The 21,038-nt window shown below is 50.0% G+C and overlaps 1 protein-coding gene across 7 annotated transcripts; it reads left to right on the top strand.

Moving 5' to 3' along the window:
* The first annotated feature begins 42 nt into the window (after nt 1-42).
* Nucleotides 43-21,032, top strand: LOC146287258 (kinesin-like protein KIF13B). Of its 7 annotated transcripts, none has more exons than XM_084699811.1 (42): nt 43-176; nt 327-421; nt 731-820; nt 1,444-1,537; nt 6,551-6,563; nt 6,719-6,779; nt 6,920-7,012; nt 7,214-7,394; nt 7,502-7,589; nt 7,967-8,101; nt 8,288-8,400; nt 8,707-8,818; nt 9,093-9,305; nt 9,395-9,505; nt 9,690-9,824; nt 9,908-10,038; nt 10,123-10,209; nt 10,365-10,552; nt 11,537-11,765; nt 11,982-12,144; nt 12,345-12,491; nt 13,417-13,566; nt 13,761-13,871; nt 14,155-14,331; nt 14,472-14,629; nt 14,737-14,869; nt 14,978-15,109; nt 15,197-15,226; nt 15,314-15,413; nt 15,545-15,671; nt 15,765-15,820; nt 15,928-16,046; nt 16,136-16,312; nt 16,404-16,496; nt 16,607-16,759; nt 16,851-16,928; nt 17,108-17,164; nt 17,455-17,548; nt 17,970-18,100; nt 18,320-18,391; nt 18,494-19,976; nt 20,130-21,032. In XM_084699811.1, the coding sequence occupies exons 3-42, from the start codon at nt 751-753 to the stop codon at nt 20,384-20,386; spliced, it is 6,252 nt and encodes a 2,083-aa protein (XP_084555937.1). In that variant the 5' UTR covers nt 43-176; nt 327-421; nt 731-750; the 3' UTR covers nt 20,387-21,032. The 7 variants fall into 7 exon arrangements, with proteins under 7 accessions (XP_084555937.1, XP_084555938.1, XP_084555936.1 ...); XM_084699812.1 differs by having other exon boundaries at nt 124-142; XM_084699810.1 differs by having other exon boundaries at nt 127-421.
* The last annotated feature ends 6 nt before the right edge of the window (nt 21,033-21,038 follow it).

The raw sequence follows: 21,038 nt of genomic DNA on the forward strand, positions 1-21,038 counted from the left end.
TACGAACTATTTTTGATACATTTGTTTTAGCATTTCAGTGTATGTAACATTTGCGCAACCGGTAAATCCGACCTAATCTGCTTTTGCCAAGGTTTCAGGTGACTTCAGTGATCTCTACGGGCAGTATAAGGAAATGCAACAGGTGGAGGAGCGAACAGTATGGGTCGTCGTCGACTGTAAATTTGGACTAAAAGAGACATAATTCGATTTTCTGAATCATCTCAGAATATGTAACAATAGATATAGAGTTGTCTCGTGTATTAATCGTCTTCGCTGGTTGAATAATTCTGTTAAAATGTCCCGATTTCTCGCTTGTCTTTATCCAGTTAGCACTGGGTAGAAGAGGTCCACTGGAAGATAGCGCTGGCCGAGTCGCTTGAGGGGCAGGGGCATACCTGCGATTACGTTCATTCTTAGCTTGGTAAGTTTGCACTACGTTGCTAGTTAGCTAGCTATATGTAATTGACCTAGACTTTGCGTGCTGCCTTTGCTGGACCAGGGACGCACTGTCACTGAAGATAAGAAGGGTAAAGAGCAGGCTACACAATACAGTGAAGCCTATCATTTCTTAGAATAACCTAGGGTATGTGCACCAGCCTAACTACAGTGGGAAGTTTCATTATTTGCAAGCGTATGGTTTCAAGACAGACTACTAAAATTAAGCATCAGTGTGGTCTATTTTTGCTTTCCAAATTAATATATGTGTGTCTTCAATTTTTCCTAACCACAGTCAGAAAGTCAGCTGTCGCAATGGATGACACTGGCTTGAGCGATTCCAACGTGAAGGTCGCTGTTCGCGTTCGACCAATGAACAGGAGAGGTAGGTACACTATAACAAGAGCCTTGTGACAGTCATTTTATTTTCATGCGCTGTTCTTTCCCTGTACTTATTTTTGTTGGCCGGTGGTGTCATGGGAAGAGGAAGCTTGCTTTTCCTTCATATCTGTTCAGGGAATGACTCGCCTTGTCCATGCCCAGCACACAAATCATGTCTGTTCCAAGTATGAATGTTTGTTTTGTTCGGTGGATTGTTGGCAGACAGTATACGCCAGTTAAAGTAATGTTAGAATTGATCATTTACCTAAATTAGACCTCATGTATTTAGTAGGCTACATAAAGTAAACCTGACCTCTACCCTGTTGTACAAATATAATATTTGTTGACACCAAGGCTAAATGTCCCACAGTGACACAGTATCAGAGTATGTGTCTTTGTAAGGACTGAATGTGAATGCTAATGTCGTAACCTATTCGGGGCTGCTGCGTCATCAATCACTAGGACCTCCGACAAAAGCTTTTGCCCGCGGGCCGATCTTACCCATTTAATGGTGGTGTTAAACACTGCTGTGTACCCTGAATGGAAAACTCCCATTTAAAGAAGCCATTTCTCTTTAAGCACCTGCAATAAACCAAGCATGTAGATTAATGAACCATTTCCCCTCAGAGAAGGACCTGAAGACCAAATGTGTGGTGGAGATAGAGGGGAACCAGACGGTCTTGCACCCAGCCAGTGCCAACCTAAGCAAGGGAGACCCCAGGTATGCCTGTAGATGTAGGGGGCATGGGGGAGGAGAGCCCACATTGCATTACACCAGAATAGGACCAGGTGTGACCAGCTACTGCCTGGATATGATAACCGACAGCTTTTAAATATTTGTTGGTGGCTTGGAACCATTCTGTGATTACCACGTGGGATCAACTCTTGACCATGGTGGATGTTATCGTGAGTTCTGTGTAGCGCATCTAGAATTATATAAAATATTCCACACATCACAATGACCTGTCTTTTAACTGTCTTATTACTGACCAAGGGCAGCTGGCTGACCAGTCTGGTCGCTACATGTGGGAGGAGGCTTTGATCCAACTCTTTACTTCCTCCCTCCTTACTCCTCCCTTCTCACTCTTCAAACCACCGTCCTCCCTTTCCTGTGCCTCTCTTGACAAAAGGTGTGTCTGTTCCTCCTATGCTCTTTTCAGTGACTCAGTCAGCCAGGCAGTTAGGCTGGCAGAGAGTCAGTGAGGCAGGCAGTACGTCAGTCAAACAGGCAATCATCTACTGAGTTAGGCGGGGAGGCAAGCAGTTCAAGTGGGATGGTCCTGAGAGGGTTGGAAGCTACTTGTAAGACCTGTTCCTGCATGTAATCTACCTTAGGTCAGCCCACACACAAATTAATTTTTCTAACACATGATCAATAACATTGGCATTTTGTTTCCAGCAAAACTGAGATAAGATCAAGTCTTGTTTAGAGTTTTTTTTATGCCCAACTTATTGTTATTTTGCCCTAACATGCTTCAATTATGTGATTTGCTTCCCCTGGGGCTGTCAGTGTGTGAACTGGATAAACAGGCTTAAGAGAGAAGCACTTTCAGGCAGTTTCAGACAGAGAAGCAGAACCAAGGCTGCTGTGTGGGTGGAACTCCTAAGGACCAAATATCTAACCAGTGCTCTCAAATGTCCCTGTCGCTAATGTGTTTCTAACATGTTTAGGAGATGAAACAGCTGATTAACAGCCAGGGAGGGTTGTTTTCTGGAAAGAACATGTGGTTGAAGGGTCCATTTAGAAGAAGGAATGGCTCTTGAGCACTCCACTTCTTGGACGTTGTTATTATCATATCTGAGCTGAGGCTCATTGATAAGAAGCCTCTTGAAAGCCTTTTAGAGACGCACGAGCACACACAGAAATTCACATGCACACATACACACACGTGCACACACACTCCTCCACCAGCTCTGTGGAGCTGTTGGGGTCCGCCTGCTATCTCAGGAATGCACCAGGGAGTCTCAATGTGTCTCTTTCATGGACACTGATGCCACACAGGAGACCCTGTCTCATGGCTGCCAGCCCTGTGCTCTGCTCCAAAACACATACAGCTTTTTAGCCTTTTTTTTCTTCCAGATTCTTTCAGCTGGTTGTACCTCAAATGGATTTTATATAGGCCTACTCCATGCATTAGTATGGAAGCAAATCAGTGACATCATGTTTTGAATTTTAAAAGGCATCGAATACTTAATATTGACATTCAAACACCCCCTAATTTGTTTGTTTTGAATTCACCTCTTGAAATATGAATTTATTTAAATGTAAAAGGCCGCAAGACCTCACTCCTCAGACCTCAGGTTTTGATTGTATGACTGCTTGCAGCTACACCTGGTTGAGAGGGTCCTGAAGAGAGAGGTCTGCAGTTGGACCCTTCTCGGAGAAGTGAGATGGTTCAATTGCATTCAGGCTCGATTGCCTTACCTATCCTTGGTATCCTGGATCTTGCAATCAGATTTTTGTTATTGTCTAAAATTGTTAGAATTTTTGAGATCAGAATTTCACCATTTGAATTTGGAGGGTCATGTTCACAAGTGAGAAAGCAGTCAGATCATTGATCTTTTCAAAGGTTGGGATTAAAAAGGGTAACTTGCCCCATTATTTAAATGTGACCATATGGAATGTCAGTGGATTTGTGTGAATGTGTAGAACATACATTGTTATGATCTCTATAATCTAGATTGGTGTCCTTCCAGATCTACCATATTTCTTTCTTTCTTCGAATAAACGCAGCAGCGTTTATTAAATAACGTTCATTTTTGGTGCTGCGTTTATTCGAGGGCGCGTTTAATTAGTCAGAGAGATTTTGTGAATCGTAGCCATACACAACTTTGTTGCGGGCATTGTGACAAATGAATCATGCAGCTAAATATGGAGGACTAAATGTGCCAAAATTAAATAAATAAATAAATAAATACTTAAATAAATAAATACTTAAATAAATAAATACTTAAATAAATAAATAAATAGACATCTCTTAAGTGATGTTATTGTTAACATGTGGCCTGTTCACAGTCACGTTTATTGAAGCAAGCGCATAATCAGGTAGAGGGTCAGAGAAGTGTGTGCGTCTTGGTTGTGCCAGGCTGCCAGCACCGTTCTACAGCTCCACACCAGGCATAAACCATTACAGGTTAAGTTTTAGGGCCATTTAAACATGTTCAGGAAAAAACTGTGTTTTATAAAGCCTAAAACACTGCAGTTCCATGAGGACAGTTCTATCAAATGGCTTAGGCCTATGTCCCGCCTCTTTACATTTAAAATGAAATGCGCATTTCATTTTAAATGTAAAGAGGCGGGACATAAGGAGTTTTCTCAAAGTCCCGCCTCTTTACATTTAAAATGAAATGTGCATTTCATTTTAAATGTAAAGAGGCGGGACATAAGCAGTTTTATCAAAGTCCCGCCTCTTTACATTTAAAATGAAATGTGCATTTCATTTTAAATGTAAAGAGGCGGGACATAAGCAGTTTTATCAAAGTCCGCCTCTTTACATTTAAAATGAAATTCGCATTTCATTTTAAATGTAAAGAGGCGGGTTTACATTTAAAATGAAATCCACATTTCATTTTAAATGTAAAGAGGCGGGACATAAGCAGTTGCACAGACCTGTCCTTATTGGACTGCAATGTTTTACTCTTGGAGCACTGTGATTGGACACTGTGTTTGATAGCAAACTGTCAGACCTGAGCTGTCAATCAAGGAGCAGACATATTCAATCTTATTGAAACGCAAATGGTCCACTTTGAAAACGATTGAACCAGATATGTTCTTGTTAACATGTGGCCTGTCCTCAGTCACGTTCATTGAAGCAAGCCATGAGGTGTAGAACGGTGCTGGTACAACCAAAACACACACACTTCTCTGACCCTCTACCTGCTCATGCGCTTGCTTCAATGAACGTGACTGAGAACAGGCCACATGTTAACGTGAACATATCTGGTTCAATCGTTTTCAAAGTGGAACACTTGCGTTTCAATAAGATTGAATATGTCTGCTCCTTGATTGACAGCTCAGGTCTGACAGTTTGCTATCAAACACAGTGTCCAATCACAGTGCTCCAAGAGTAAAACATTGCAGTCCAATAAGGACAGGTCTGTGCAACTGCTTATGTCCCGCCTCTTTACATTTAAAATGAAATGCGCATTTCATTTTAAATGTAAAGAGGCGGGACTTTGATAAAACTGCTTATGTCCCGCCTCTTTACATTTAAAATGAAATGCGCATTTCATTTTAAATGTAAAGAGGCGGGACACAAGCCATTTGATAGAACTGTCCTCAAGGAACTGCAGTGTTTTAGGCTTTATAAAACACAGTTTTTTCCTGAACATGTTTAAATGGCCCTAAAACGTAACTTGTAATGGTTTATGACTGGTGTGGAGCTGTGTAGAACGGTGCTGGCACAACCAAGACGCACACACTTCTCTGACCCTCTACCTGATCATGGCTTGCTTCAATGAACGTGACTGAGGACAGGCCACATGTTAACAAGAACATATCTGGTTCAATAGTTTTCAAAGTGGACCATTTGCGTTTCAATAAGATTGAATATGTCTTGATTGACAGCTCAGGTCTGACAGTTTGCTATCAAACACAGTGTCCAATCACAGTGCTCCAAGAGTAAAACATTGCAGTCCAATAAGGACAGGTCTGTACAACTGCTTATGTCCCGCCTCTTTACATTTAAAATGAAATGCGCATTTCATTTTAAATGTAAACCCGCCTCTTTACATTTAAAATGAAATGCACATTTCATTTTAAATGTAAAGAGGCGGGACTTTGATAAAACTGCTTATGTCCCGCCTCTTTTCAAAGGAAAAGAAATGCTTATTTCATTTTAAATGAAAAGAGGCGGGACATAAGCCATTTGATAGAACTGTCCTCATGTTTTTTCTTGAAAATGTTTAAATGGCCCTAAAACGTAACCTGTAATGGTTTATGCCTGGTGTGGAGCTGTAGAACGGTGCTGGCAGCCTGGCACAACCAAAACGCACACACTTCTCTGACCCTCTACCTGATCATGCGCTTGCTTCAATAAACGTGACTGTGAACAGGCCACATGTTAACAATAACATCACTTAAGAGATTTCTATTTATTTATTTAAGTATTTATTTATTTAAGTATTTATTTATTTAAGTATTTATTTATTTATGTATTTATTTATTTATGTATTTAATTTTGGCACATTTAGTCCTCCATAGCTAAAAACGCAGGTTTCATTTAGCTGAACTCCTTGTCTATTCTTTGCTTGTCTATGAGTGCGGCAACTCCCTTTCTCATTGGCTATCAAGTAGGTGTGCATTGGTAGTACAACTGTCTCAAATACAAGTGTTCTACATTGTGTAGAAATCTGAAGCAGCACGCCGAAACATTCATACACATTAGCTTTCAAACAGAAAGCTGTGCAGAAAGTTATGTTCATGGGTAATAATACTGGGGTTGAATTTAACCAATTAAATAACAATTTTCAGATTTTTGTGGTGCAGCGTTTATTCAAGGGCGGCGTTTATTACACAACGTTCATTTTGGGTGCGGCGTTTATTCGAGGGCAGCGTTTATTACAATGTTTATTTTTGGTGCAGCGTTTATTCGAGGACGGCGTTTATTCTAAGAAATACGGTACTTGATGTTTAGTCAAGATAAAGAACTAAAGGATTATACTAAAACTGTTATTGAAGTTGTTTGTTTGACCAAGATTAACATTCTTTTCCCTTCCATGTGTTTGGTTCCAGGAATCAGTCTAAGGTGAGCAATAGAGAAATAAGACAGATTGTATATACACACATATATGAATGTATGTATATAGAAAAACTATATAATATACACTTATTACTTATATATGTATGTCTTTGTTACTGATCTGGCTCTAGCTAAATCTATTGATTCCTTTTTTCATTAAGGTTTTTGCTTATGACTACTGTTTCTGGTCCATGGATGAATCTGAAAAGGACAAGTTTGCAGGTTTGACAGCAATTTCTGAATCTGTCATATGTAAAATATGTTATATTCATGTTATATAATTTTGCTGTGAAATATTACATATCTGTAATATACATATAGTTATTGAACTGTACTTATCCTGTGTGGGTGATGATGCATAGGTCAAGACATTGTCTTCCAGTCCCTTGGAGAGAGTCTTCTGGACAATGCCTTCATGGGCTATAATGCCTGCATCTTTGCCTACGGACAGACGGGTAACTGTCTGGCTGCCTAATTTTCAAATTGAGCATGTTTTTCCAATGAGGTCCTTTGCGTATTATTGACTGAGGACTGATTTGTGTGTGTATGTGTCAAAACATGTGATCGTACGTGCATGTGTTTATGTGCCTGTCTGCTTGCTTGTGCGTGTGTATAAATGTGTGTGTGTATACATATGTGTGTGTGTGTGTGTGTAGGCTCTGGGAAGTCCTACACCATGATGGGCTCTGCTGAGCAGCCGGGGCTGAGCCCTCGCCTGTGCAGCGTGCTGTTTGAGCGCACGCTGAGGGAGCAGAGGGAGGGGGAGAGCTTCACCGTGGAAGTCTCATACATGGAGATCTACAACGAGAAGGTCCGCGATCTCCTCGACCCCAAGGGGTAAGATTCTCCTGAAGGCTCACAGCACAGTTACAATTCATTCATCAGATAAGTTTTTATTTTAAGATATATCTGTCACTCCTTCCCTCTCCTCACTCCGTCTGCAGCAGCCGGCAGACCCTGCGGGTGAGGGAACACAAGGTTCTGGGGCCTTATGTTGACGGCCTGTCTCGTTTGGCTGTGGCCAGCTACAAGGTACTGTTCACTATCTGTACACACAGGTCTGTTTTTGGTTACAGCAGTAAGCTTATGGGCACTGGTTAGCATTGAATAGGTGGAGGTTATCTTACTAAGCTAAACACACTTTCTGTCCCTCCCTTTCTCCCTCTATCTCTCCCTCTCTTTATCTCACTTTGACCCTCTCGCTTTCTCTCTCTCTCCCTCTATCTCTCCCTCTCTTTATCTCACTTTGACCCTCTCGCTTTCTCTCTCTCTCTCTCCCTCTCTCTCTCTATCACTCTCTTTCTTTCTTTCTCTCTCTCTCTCTCTCTCTCTCTCTCTCTCTCTCTCTCTCTCTCTCTCTCTCACACTCTCTCACACTCTTGCTCTCTCTCCTCCCCCTCTCTCTCTAGGACATTGAGTCTCTGATGTCAGAGGGGAACAAGTCTCGTACGGTGGCATCCACCAACATGAACGAGGAGAGCAGTCGCTCCCATGGAGTCTTCAACATCATCCTCACTCACACCCTCATGGACGTCAAGTCTGGGGTGAGACAGCACTGTTTTCTGCTAGCAGACACTTTCACCCCGAGAAACACACAAGTTGCACATCAAGTCTGTACTGCAGATAAACAAGGACCTGATTTCCACAGCCAGTCAGTTTTTCTTGGTCTGTCTATTGTGAGGATCTATATCCAATCCATTTTATTCATGTTCCCCCCCGAACGTCTTTAGACAAGTGGAGAGAAGGTAAGCAAGCTGAGTTTGGTGGACCTGGCCGGCAGTGAGAGAGCAGCCAAGACGGGAGCAGCAGGGGAGAGGCTGAAGGAGGGCAGCAACATCAACAAGTACTTCATCCGTCTGACCAGCACTAAACACCTTGACTGGGAGCGGTTATTACACTGTAAGAAAAAAACTATATTTTTCCCTCCCTCCCTCCCTCCCTCCCTCCCTCCCTCCCTCCCTCCCTCCCTCCCTCCCTCCCTCCCTCCCTCCCTCCCTCCCTCCCTCCCTCCCTCCCTCCCTCCCTCCCTCCCTCCCTCCCTCCCTCCCTCCCTCCCTCCCTCCCTCCCTCCCTCCCTCCCTCCCTCCCTCCCTCCCTCCCTCCCTCCCTCCTTCCCTCCCTCCCTCCCTCCCTCCCTCCCTCCCTCCAGGTCTCTGAGTACCCTGGGGCTGGTGATCTCAGCGCTGGCGGACCAGGGAGCCGGGAAGAACAAGACCAAGTTTGTTCCCTACCGAGACTCTGTGCTCACCTGGCTACTCAAGGTACCCACCAGCACTAATATGAATGTCATACTAGAATGTATTCATTTTGCAGACACTTATATCCAAATCAATGCCCCATTTATGAGACACAAGCCTCATGTCATCCACATGCCTAGTGAGATAGAGAAGAAGGGTTGTTGATCTCTATCTCTAGCCATCTATGAAGGGGGCCTCTCATTACTAGAGCCTCTGATTCTCTCCTTTGCCTCCTCGTCCTATCTCCTCGTCCTCCTCCTTTCCTCTCTTCCCCTCCTCTCTTGTCTCCCCCGTCCAGGACAGTCTGGGGGGTAACAGTCGGACTGCCATGATTGCCACCATCAGCCCTGCAGCGGACAACTACGACGAGACGCTGTCCACGCTGCGCTACGCCGACCGCGCCAAGAGCATCGTCAACCACGCGGTCGTCAATGAGGACCCCAACGCCCGCATCATCCGGGAGCTGAGGGAGGAGGTGGACAAGCTGCGAGACCAGCTGACCGAGGCTGAGGTACGGCGGGCTGGAGGGAGAGAGGAAGGAACTCTTTGCACAGGCTCAGGGTGTTTTGTGCCTCATGGTGTTTCGTGTCTCCTGGTCAGTCTATGAAGGCTCCTGAGCTGAAGGAGCGCCTGGAGGAGTCTGAGAAACTGATCCATGAGATGACCATCACCTGGGAGCAGAAACTCAAGAAGACCGAGGCCATCGCTCAGGTGCACACACACACACCACACACACGCACACATACACACACACTCTGACAAAATACCCACGATGTACCACATGAACCATGTATGTTATTGTACTTTGTGTGCATGCCTCCAGTGGTAATGTACAGGTCCAAACTATTCCATAAGGCCGCTTAATAAGTGTCCTTTGGAACTGTGTGTGTTCCAGGAGCGCCAGAAGCAGCTGGAGAGTCTGGGGATCTCTCTCCAGTCGTCCGGGATACGCCTGGTGGACGACAAGTGCTTCCTGGTCAACCTCAACGCTGACCCAGCTCTCAACGAGCTGCTGGTCTACTACCTGAAGGTACACAGAGACACACACACACACAGACACACACACACACACCGTCGGCCTCACTGTCCTGTGTGTGTGTGTGCCGTGTGCAGGACCACACGCGTGTGGGAGCAGCAGATTCCCAGGACATCCAGCTGTGTGGCATGGCTATCCAGGCCGAACACTGTGTCATCGACATCACCGTGGAGACCAGGGTCATCCTCACCCCTCACCGCAACGCACGGTAGGTCACTTGTACACCCACGCGACTCTTTACACACGCTAGATCTGTATGAACCTCTCCTCTCTATGTTCTCTCTCTCCACAGCACCTGTGTGAATGGGTCTTCAGTCACCAGCCCGGTCCAGCTTCACCATGGCGACCGCATCCTCTGGGGCAACAACCACTTCTTCAGGTAGGAGAGCAGGGTTTCAGCTGCCCACTGCTGATGCTTCGGCAGTGTGAGGAACTCTCTATTCTCTCTCTTTCTCCCACTCCTTCACTCTTGCTTTCCCTCTCCCTTATCCCCTCCTCCCCCCCCCCTCTCTCTATCTCCCCCCCCCTCCCCAGGATCAACCTCCCCAGACAGCTGGCCCGTGCTGGGGCGGAGGAGGAGGAGGGAGCGGGGATGAGGCCAGGCCTCAGTGCCGACCACCTGGACGTGGATTTGGACTCGGCCAGCGACGCGTCCAGCGAGGTCAGCTTCAGCTACGAGTTCGCTCAGACCGAGGTCATGATGAAGACCATGGGCAGCAACGGTAAGACAGAAGGAGGAGGGTGGGAGGAACATGCTGCATGTCAAAACAAGACTGACAAAACTGACTTTGACAAAACTTGTTCTTAAACTCCTGGCTTTCCTTCTTTCTCTCCTCCTCTCCTCCTCTCCCCCTCCCTCCCTCCCTCCCTCCCTCCCTCCCTCCCTCCCTCCCTCCCTCCCTCCCTCCCTCCCTCCCTCCCTCCCTCCCTCCCTCCCTCCCTCCCTCCCTCCCTCCCTCCCTCCCTCCCTCCCTCCCTCCCTCCCTCTCCCCCTCCCTCCCTCCCTCCCTCCCTGCCTCCCTCCCTCCCTCCCTCTCCCCCTCCCTCCCTCCCTCCCTCCCTCCCTCCCTCCCTCCCTCCCTCCCTCCCTCCCTCCCTCACACCTCCCTCACACCTCCCTCCCTCCCTCCCTCCCTCCCTCCCTGCCTGCCTGCCTGCCTGCCTGCCTGCCTGCCTGCCTGCCTCCCTCCCTCCCTCCCTCCCTCCCTCCCTCCCTCCCTCCCTCCCTCCCTCTCCCCCTCTCCCCCTCCCTCCCTCCCTCCCTCCCCTCCTCCCTCCCTCCCTCCCTCTCCCCCTCCCTCCCTCCCTCCCTCCCTCCCTCCCTCCCTCCCTCCCTCCCTCCCTCCCTCCCTCTCCCCCTCCCTCCCTCCCTCCCTCCCTCCCTCTCCCCCTCTCCCCCTCCCTCCCTCCCCTCCTCCCTCCCTCCCTCCCTCCCTCTCCCCCTCCCTCCCTCCCTCCCTCCCCCTCCCTCCCTCCCTCCCTCCCTCCCTCCCTCCCTCCCTCCCTCTCCCCCTCCCTCCCTCCCTCCCCTCCTCCCTCCCTCCCTCCCTTTCCCCCTCCCTCCCTCCCTCCCTCCCTCCCTCCCTCCCTCCCTCCCTCCCTCCCTCCCTCCCTCCCTCCCTCCCTCCCTCCCCTCCTCCCTCCCTCCCTCCCTCCCTCCCTCCCTCCCTCCCTCCCTCCCTCCCTCCCTCCCTCCCTCCCCCCAGACCCCATGCAGGCTGTGCTGCAGGCTCTGGGGAGGCAGCATGAGGAGGAGAAGCGCTCGGCGCTGGAGCGCCAGCGGCACATGTATGAGACGGAGCTGCAGCAGCTGCGCCGCCGGCTCCACCCAGAGAGGACCGCCCCCGCCGGCCTGGACCTGGCTCCGCCCACCTCCGCCACCGCACCGCCGCCCCCCGCTGCACACAACCGCGTACGCCGCTGGAGCGAGGACAGGTGAGAGGGGCCTGTAGCAGAAGGGGTTGATTACATTTATCTTCAAGCATGGAAGATTTCCAAAAAAGAATATAAAACAAACAGAATACTTTACAGAATACAGAAACTTCGTGCATTTGGATGTGTATATTAAAGTACGTGTGTGCATTTATGTTTGTATGTGGATATTGATGTTTGTGTGTACATAATTGTGTGTGTGTGTGTGTGCGTGCTCAGAGAGGCGATGATGACGCGCAGCTTGCGGCGTCTCAGGGAGCAGATCGTCAGAGCCAACCTGCTGACCCAGGAAGCTGCCTTCATCTCTGATGAGCTGGACAAGAGGACCGAGTACCTGGTCACCCTGCAGATCCCTGCAGCCAACCTGGATGCCAACAGGAAGGTGTGTGTGTGTGTGTGTGTGTCTGGGCCTGTGTGTTCATAGCTGTGTGTGTCTGGGTATGCGTGTAGAGGTGTGTGTGTGTGTGTGTGTGACCTCTACCGTGAGAATGTTTCCTGTTCTACACATGTTAACCTATCGTTATGATTAGGCAGTGTTTGTCGTGACCTCTCTGTGTCCCTCCTCCCCTCCCATCCCCCCAGCGTGACGCGGTGCTGAGCGAGCCGGCGGTGCAGGTGAGGAGGAAGGGGAAGGGCAAGCAGATCTGGGCCCTGGAGAAGATGGAGAACCGTCTGGTGGACATGAGGGAGCTGTACCAGGAGTGGAAGGACAGTGACGAGGACAACCCTGTGAGTTCTCACCATGTCCTCGCTCCTCTCCGGCGCTGCTGGCCCTCGTGAAGCCTCTGTTTGGCCCTCATGCAGCCTCTGTTTGGCCCTCATGCAGCCTCTGTTTGGCCCTCATGAAGCCTCTGTTTGGCCCTCGTGAAGCCTCTGTTTGGACCTCATGAAGCCTCTGTTTGGACCTCATGAAGCCTCTGTTTGGCCCTCATGAAGCCTCTGTTTGGCCGTCATGAAGCCTCTGTTTGGCCCTCATGAAGCCTCTGTTTGGCCGTCATGAAGCCTCTGTTTGGCCCTCATGAAGCCTCTGTTTGGCCCTCTTGAAGCCTCTGTTTGGCCGTCATGAAGCCTCTGTTTGGCCCTCATGAAGCCTCTGTTTGGCCCTCGTGAAGCCTCTGTTTGGACCTCATGAAGCCTCTGTTTGGCCCTCATGCAGCCTCTGTTTGGCCCTCATGAAGCCTCTGTTTGGCCCTCATGAAGCTTCTGTTTGGACCTCATGAAGCCTCTGTTTGGCCCTCATGCAGCCCCTGTTTGGCCCTCATGAAGCCTCTGTTTGGCCCTCATGAAGCCTCTGTTTGGCCCTCTGTTTGGCCCTCATGCAGCCTCTGTTTGGCCCTCATGAAGCGTCTGTTTGGCCCTCATGTTGGGGGATGTTACAACTTCTGGCTGTGATGTGACCAACTTACATGGTCAGCATGAAACAGTTTAACTGTTTCCGTAATGGTGTGGAAAACTATTCTAGACTTACACTGTCTCTCCACTCTTCCTGCTCTTCACCTCTCTTCCCTACTCCTTTCTCCCCCTCCTCTCATCCTCCACCCCTCTCCCCCTCCTCTCATCCTCCACCCCCCCTCTCTCCTCCTCCACCCCTCTCCTCCTCCCTCCCTCTCCTCTCCTCCTCCCTCCCTCCCTCTCCCCCCTCCTCTCCTCCCAGGTGATGCGTTCGTATTTCCGGCGGGCAGACCCGTTCTTTGACGAGCAGGAGAACCACAGTCTGATCGGCGTGGCCAACGTCTTCCTGGCGTGTCTGTTCCACGACGTCAAGCTGCAGTACGCAGTTCCCATCATCAACCAGAAGGGGGAGGTATGTTCCTGCAGCAAGCTCTCATCTCTCCTCTGGCTGAAGAGGACACTCACAGAAAATGTTGCCTGCTGATGTTTTGTGTGCAATTTGTTGTTACACAAAGGTTATTACGCTTTATTCATTCACCCACTGTCCCCTTACTGCAGCTGAGAAGGTTACTAAGTGTGTGTGTGTGTGTGTGTGTGTGTCACCAGGTGGCGGGGCGTCTTCATGTGGAGGTGTGGCGGAGCAGCGAGGGGCTGGAGGAGAACACGGCACAGGATGTAACCGACGGCGACACACAGGAACGCAAGCTGAAGTGTGTGGTAAGATGGTGTGTGTGGGAAGATGGTGTGTGTGTGTGGTAAGATGGTGTGTGTGTGTGTGGTAAGATGGTGTGTGTGTGGTAAGATGGAGTGTGTGTGGTAAGATGGCGTGTGTGTGGTAAGATGGTGTGTGTGTGTGGTAAGATGGTGTGTGTGTGTGTGTGTGGTAAGATGGTGTGTGTGTGTGTGGTAAGATGGCATCTGTGTGTTAAGCTGGAGCTTGTCAAAAAGCTGGGAGGTGAGATGTTTCCTGACCTCCTGGGTGTGACCTCTGACCCCCCAGGTGAAGATCCTGCAGGCCACCGGTCTGCCCCGACACCTGTCCAACTTTGTGTTCTGCCAGTACCACTTCTGGGGGCAGGAGGAGTCCCAGTTCATCGCCCCAGAGATGGAGCCCTTGCCCCCCTTGCCCTCCTCCGGCCAGGACCCCCACTGCTCCGTGATCTTCGACAGCACCATGGTGTGTTTCAAGATCCAAATATTCAGTGTGATGTTTGTGGGAAGGGGATTGCCTGGTGCATTGCCTTCAATACATAGACCGGAGAGAAGCCCACTGTCAAGCCCTCCCTCCATCCCTCCCTCCCTCCCTCCCTCCCTCAGGAGCTGGAGGTGGCTGTATCGGAGGACTTTGTGGAGTTTGTGTCGGAGGGGGCGTTGGCTATCGAGGTGTTTGGACACAAGCAGGCCAACCACCGCAGGAACCTGGCTCTGTGGGACCTGGGGGTGATCCAGGCCAAGACACGCTCCCTCAGAGAGAGGTAGGACCCTCGGGGCGGGTGGAGTTGTGATTGTATAGGTGTGTGTGTATTCCTGTGTAGCTGTGTGTGTGCTTGCGAGTATAGGTGTGTATACTGTGTGTGTCCAGGTGGAGCGAGGTGACCCGCCGGCTGGAGTTGTGGGTGCAGGTGATGGAGCTGAGCGAGGCTGGAGACTTCACCCCTGTGGAGGTCCTGCCTGCCAAGGACGTTCGCACCGGGGGCATTTTCCAGCTCAAGCAGGTGTGTGTGTGTGTGTGCGGGTAGTTGTGCGCGGATGCTTGTGTGTTGGTGTAGGTAGATGTGTTTGTGGATGGACGGTGACAGACCTCGTGTGGCTGCTGTCCCCAGGGCCAGTCGAGGCGTGTGCAGGTGGAGGTGAGGGCGGTGCAGGACTCGGGCACCATGCCTCTCATCACCGTCTCCGTCCTCGCCGTCTCCATCGGCAACGTCCAGGTCCGCCAGGCCAGCCAATCACTGCAGGTATGGAAAGATGGGGGATCTTCTCATTGGCTTACTCACTGCGTGCGTGGATATCGATCTGCTAAAGTGTGTTTGTGTGTGTTTCAGATGGAGGAGGATGAGATGGACAGCTACCAGGTAGGACGATGGGCCAAGACAGGGAACAGGGAAGAAGCTCTGTTTACCTCGAAATGGAAGTCAATAGGACACTGTGTGTGTGTGTAGGAGGGGGACCTGGAGAGACTGAAGCAGCAGTGGCTGGCGACCCTCACGAAGAGACAGGAGTACCTGGACCAGCACCTGCAGAAGATCGTCTCCAAAGCTGGTCAGATAACATCTCAGACTGTATCAGGGCTGCCCATCAGCCTGTTCAGTATGGTAGCATAGGTAGCATAGGTAGCATTGTGCTGTGTAATGTGAATAGGACTGATTTATTAATGCGTGTGTGTGCTGTAGATAAGTCAGAAGACGACGTGGAGAGGGAGTCCCAGCTGCTGGAGTGTCGTCTGACCCTGACTGAGGAGAGGAACTCTGTCCTGGTGCCTTCTGCTGGCAGCGGCATCCCTGGAGCTCCCGCAGAGAGGTGTGTGTTTGGGTGTGTTTTTATTGTAGTGTTTGTGAGTGTGTGTGTGTGTGTTTTGTGTTCCTATTGACTGAACTTGTCTATTTTCTCCAGAGTTCCTGTCCCTGGGATGGAGACCCACATTCCTGTTCTCTTCCTGGACCTCAGCGGTACGTTCTGGTCTCCTGTCTGTCGCAACGTTTTACCTGTCTGTCTCCCTGTCTGTCTGTCTCTCACTCTTGGCCTGTTTCTTTCTGTCCCCCCCCCTCCCATCCAGCTGATGATTTCCAGGAGAACCTGTCTGCTCCTCTGGCAGGAGGTCTGGATGCCCTGCTGAGCAGAGAGGACGAGGACGACTTCTTCGACCTTCAGATCGTCAGGCACCACGACTCGGAGGTGACACTCTTCTCCCTGACGGGGGTTCCCCTCTCGCAGGCTTGGAGGACCCATGAGGCCAACCCTCTGTCCTCTCCTCTCTCGTCCAGGTGAAGGCGGAGGCGTCCTGGGACTCTACGGTCCACAGCTGTCCCCAGCTGAGCCGGGCGGGTTCAGCTGACCAGCGCGTCTTCCTGACCGTGCGAGTCGTGGTTCTGCTCAGCCACCCGGCGCCCCTGCAGCTGGTGCTGCGCAAACGCATCTGCGTCTGCCTCACGGGGCGGCAGGTAGGATGAAGCACACACACACACACACACATACGCACACTCTTTGGGTGGTCGTGACGGTGGTGTTGTCTCTGTGGGGGGGGGGGTGCAGGGCTTCGCCCAGAGCCTGCTGAAGAGGATGTCCAACCGCAGCACAGTCCCTGGCTGTGGGGTCACTTTCGATATCGTCTCCAACATCCCCGGGGTGAGGAACTACAGCTCCCAGCATGCTCTTCACCACAACTGCTTCAATCTAATTGTCGAGTTATATTATTTATATAGTAATAAAGCCCAAACCTGATCTGTCCCTGTCAGGATGTGCAGGCTCCGGAGGACAGGGAGATGCTGGCCAGGCTGGCTGCCAGCACGGAGGACGGCCAGTCTGCAGACAGCGAGGCAGCCATAGAGAAGTACCTCCGCAGTATCCTGGCTGTGGAGAACATACTGACTCTGGACAGACTCCGCCAGGTCAGCACACAACCACACACACACAGGATACATTATCCTAATGTTGTGTTAGGATAATGTCTCACTATGCATTATGTGTGTGTGCGTGTAGGAGGTAACAGTAAAGGAGCAGCTGGTGGTGAAAGGCAAGATATCCAGACGTTGTCTCAGCTCTCCCAGTGTACATCGGGTTAGTGGCAATGATCACATGATCTACTTCCTGTAACATATACCAACCCTCCTCAGATAGTGATTGCAGATAGTAGAATGCAGCCAGTCCTGTCACAGTGACTACTGACTAACCTGACTAGCTAACCTATCCTACTAACTAACCAACTAACTAACCTCTTGACCTCGTCGTTATTCCAGCTGTCAGGTAGCATGCGGGACTTGTCTCTCTCGACACACAGACTGGATGACTTCAAGGTACCATTAACTCATCACTAACTGTCACTATCATCAACTCATTACTAACCATCACAAACTCATTATTAACTATCACTAATCATTACTAACTATCACTAACTCAAGCAGAGCATTTGACTACAGATGAAGAGCTTGCAGGTTCAAATTACCCCCTGTGCTTCGCTTTACATGAACATCTTTATAACACATTATTATTATGATGACATGTTCTGTGTACACATCCCTCATTAAATTGTATTATTATTATTATTATTATACTGCCTCTAAGCATGTTGTTCCCCATGTCCCAGGGCTGGGAGAGCCACCAGGATCTGTCTGTGGTGTCTCAGAGCCGACGCACCCTCCCTGCCTCCCCTCTGCCCCAGGACCAGCACGCTGAGACCGGTACAGCTTACTGTTAGCTCACTGTGTTACTGGTGGATACTCTGCTTGATCTGTCCTGTTTTTTTCTCACTTTTTGAAGTGTCTTTTCCTTCACTTACATGATTCTTCATCTTTGCATTTTGTTTCTTCCTGTCTGCTTGAAATCCCTCCTCCCGCACTCCTCATGTCTGCCTCTTCCTGCATTCCTGCCTGCTGGCCTGGCATCCTCATCTGTCCTTCCACTCCCCCTCCTGTCTTCCTCCTCCTCCTGTCTTCCTCCTCCTTCTGTCCTCCTCCTCCTCTTGTCTTCCTCCTCCTCTTGTCTTCCTCCTCTTCCTGTCACCCTCCTCCTCTTGTCCTCCTCCTCCTCTTGTCTTCCTCCTCTTCCTGTCACCCTTCTCTCCTTCCTGTCTTCCTCTCTCTCCATGCCCCCCTGCCTCAGGCCGTTCAGGTTTTGCTGCGTCTTATTTCCCCCCAGTGCCCAAACTCCTCAAGTCTCTCTTCCATAACAAGGAGGAGAAGAGAGAGCAGACTCCTGCCCCTGACCCTGCCCCTGACCCCGCCCCTCAACAGGTAACTCGTCTATACTTGGCCCTGCCCCCGACTCGGACACAGCAGGTCAAATGTGGCTCTAAAAGGAATGTGATTTCAAGGGTCTGAAAGGACATTCTACGATTGATTCAGTAGCTCAGTACTCTTGGATGTGTATCATTATTGCATGTATTTTTTAATAAAATGTTCTTTCGTATATTCCAAAGAAAAAAACTAAACAGTGACCACCTGTTTCTTTAGCTGTCTCAGAACCTGCCTCGTATTGTGATCCAGTCTGCAAGTGTTGATGAGTTCATGGATAGTCAGCAACTGGTGAGGCACCCTCCTACTTTCATGCATGTTATTGTCAAAACAGTATTATTATCATTCGATTGCAGATAGAGCATAACATTTCGGTTGCCATAACTCCCACAGGTCCCCATAGCGGAAATCCTACCCCCGGCGTTCCTCTCGGACGCTTCGTCAGCCACGCCCCTCCCCCAGGAGGTCATCTCAGAGACGGAGGACTCGGCCCCCGGCCAGTTCAGTGAGGCTTCCAGCGGCTACATGTCCACCAGTATTTCCACGGCGACGCTATCGGACGTCTACACCCTGACGTGGGACACCTCTCCCCCGGCGAGTTCCAGGTCGGAGGTCTTTGACATGACCATAAACGGAGGTCACGACCCTCAACCTAGACCGTCATTGGACGTCTTGAGTCACATGGAGGCGGCAGCAAGGACCGACCTGTTGACAACAGAATCTGCTGACCTTGCAGATCCTGGATGCTTACCTGCAGCCTCCACTGCTCCGTCAGAGCCACAGGCCTGGTCTGGCTCAGATGACCCCAAACCAGCTCGATCAAATCAGTCAAACTGTGGGTCATCATCCTCACTGAACGGGTCAGCACTGGTTCTTTCTGATGAAGAACCAGCAATACTATCAGACCCAGTGGTGGAGTTGGACCCGGCCAGCATAGCACCTCCAGAACTGGAGTCAGTGGTGCCACAGGGCCAGACCAAGACCCTGGAAGAACCTCCACTTCTGGACCTGCCAGTAGCAACACCAGCAGAAGCAGCAAACCAGACAGATGACAGACAGGCAGAATCATCCTCAGTTTCAGTCTCCTCAGAAGTGAGTGAAAAGGCAGGTCCAGATCAGGCTCTGATCCTTGCTCCACCAGAAGACCAGGAAGAACCATCTACCCAGATCGCAACAGGGCAGGTGGCCCCAGCCTCAACCCCAGCTCCAGCCTCAGCTTCAACCCCAGTCTCAACCCCAGCTCCAACCTCATCTCCACCCCAAGCCCCAGCCTCAACCTCATCTCCACTCCCAGCCTCAGCTCCAGCCTCATCTCCACTCCCAGTCTCTGCTCCAGCCTCATCTCCACCCCCAGCCTCATCTCCACCCCCAGCCTCAACCCCAGCCTCATCTCCAGCCTCATCTCCAGCCCCAGCCTCAACCCCAGCCTCAACCCCAGCCTCAGCTCCAGCCCCAGCCTCAACCCCAGCCTCAGCTCCAGCCCCAGCCTCAACCCCAGCCTCATCTCCAGCCTCATCTCCACCCCCAGCCTCGTCCCAGTCTAACCCCGCCGCAGCGCTGGCTGCAGCCAACCCCTTCAAGATCCAGAAGGTGAAGACGTCTGATCTGAAGTCGTTCCACCGCATCCTGGATGACGAGGAGCAGGGCGGGAGCGCCAGCAGTCTGGGGGCGGAGCTATCCGACCCCATCCAGAGGCTGGAGATCATCTCCGACGAGGAGGGCGGGACCTCCAAGGCTGCTATGGTCGCGCCTGATTGGCTGAAGGTGGGGGAGTTTGTCATCGTAGGGACCAATAAGAATGGAACGGTGCGCTACGTCGGACCTACAGAGTTTGCCGAGGGCACCTGGGTAGGCGTCGAGCTAGACGTGCCAGCAGGTAAGAGATGATGCACACTGTAGATACTTCAGAGTTAGAAGGTGTTAATGAGAACTATTACAATGTAGAGTGTTTTGTATGTCTGTGAGAAGTACAGCATGCACTTACCTCTTTTTCTAAATGGCTTTCTCTCTCTTGCGCGTTCTGTCCTAGGGAAGAATGACGGGTCAGTGGGCGGCCGACACTACTTCCACTGTAACCCTGGTTACGGGGTGATGGTGAGGCCTGATAGGGTGAGCCGCGGGGGAAGTGAGGCAAAGAGGCGGAGACAACAGCAGAAACGGCGCAGTGCCAACCTGTCAGGATCCAGCCCCAACCTGGCTGCCCTCACCGCATTGGCCAAAGGGGAGGGTCACGGCGGGACTGCAGCCAGTCGCAAGGGAGAGAACCGCAAGTCCTGGAACAGCTGAGGGCCAATGACAAGAAAGCTTCTAAAAAACTTCATGTCTGACTGAGAGTTGACTGACATGACTCTGGCTTACCAGAAAGTTCTATGTTCGTTAGAACGCTCCACAGGCAATCTCCCCCTGTCAGGAGAATACAGTGGACCAGTCCAGTCAAGCTGTCAAGTGCTGTTGACAGAGTGAATGTGCCTTATACTGTTGGAGAACTCAACGTTCTCTGTGGAGGTATGAATTTACTGCTATGTATAGCAAGTTTGCATCTGTATTTTAAGGACTTAGCACACTACTGATAATGATACTGCTGAATATCACTTAGATTTGTATCCTGTTTGAATAAGGGGTTATGCACCGGGGAGGGATGTGATTGTAGACAGAAGGGAGGTGTAGTTTAACGGTATGAATGGGGAAAAAACTATTGTGTAATTTATGTAGTGGGATACTTGGGCTTGTTTTTTAATGTGATTTGGGATTTCAAGGTATTGGCATGGATACTGTACACTACCATAAGAAAATCTTCCTTTTTTTTTTTTTTACCCTGTGTTCAATCTTAGACATCATAAATGTTTATTTATTAATGGCAATTTCAAAAGTATCTTTCAAGACTTTTATATCAATTTGAAACTTTTAAATAAACTTTATACTGTTCAAGTTTTACACT

Source organism: Hypomesus nipponensis, chromosome 6, assembly GCF_054491055.1.
Source record: "Hypomesus nipponensis isolate SF chromosome 6, ASM5449105v1, whole genome shotgun sequence".
NCBI classification, from domain to species: Eukaryota; Metazoa; Chordata; class Actinopteri; order Osmeriformes; family Osmeridae; genus Hypomesus; species Hypomesus nipponensis.

Excerpts from the sequence above, each read along its gene's own strand:
- LOC146287258 (XM_084699811.1), top strand. The coding sequence starts at position 751 with ATGGATGACACTGGCTTGAGCGATTCCAACGTGAAGGTCGCTGTTCGC. Across the intron at positions 10,553-11,536 it reads GAAGACCATGGGCAGCAACG|ACCCCATGCAGGCTGTGCTG; the intron begins GTAAGACAGAAG and ends CCCTCCCCCCAG. Across the intron at positions 16,929-17,107 it reads GCTCTCCCAGTGTACATCGG|CTGTCAGGTAGCATGCGGGA; the intron begins GTTAGTGGCAAT and ends TCGTTATTCCAG.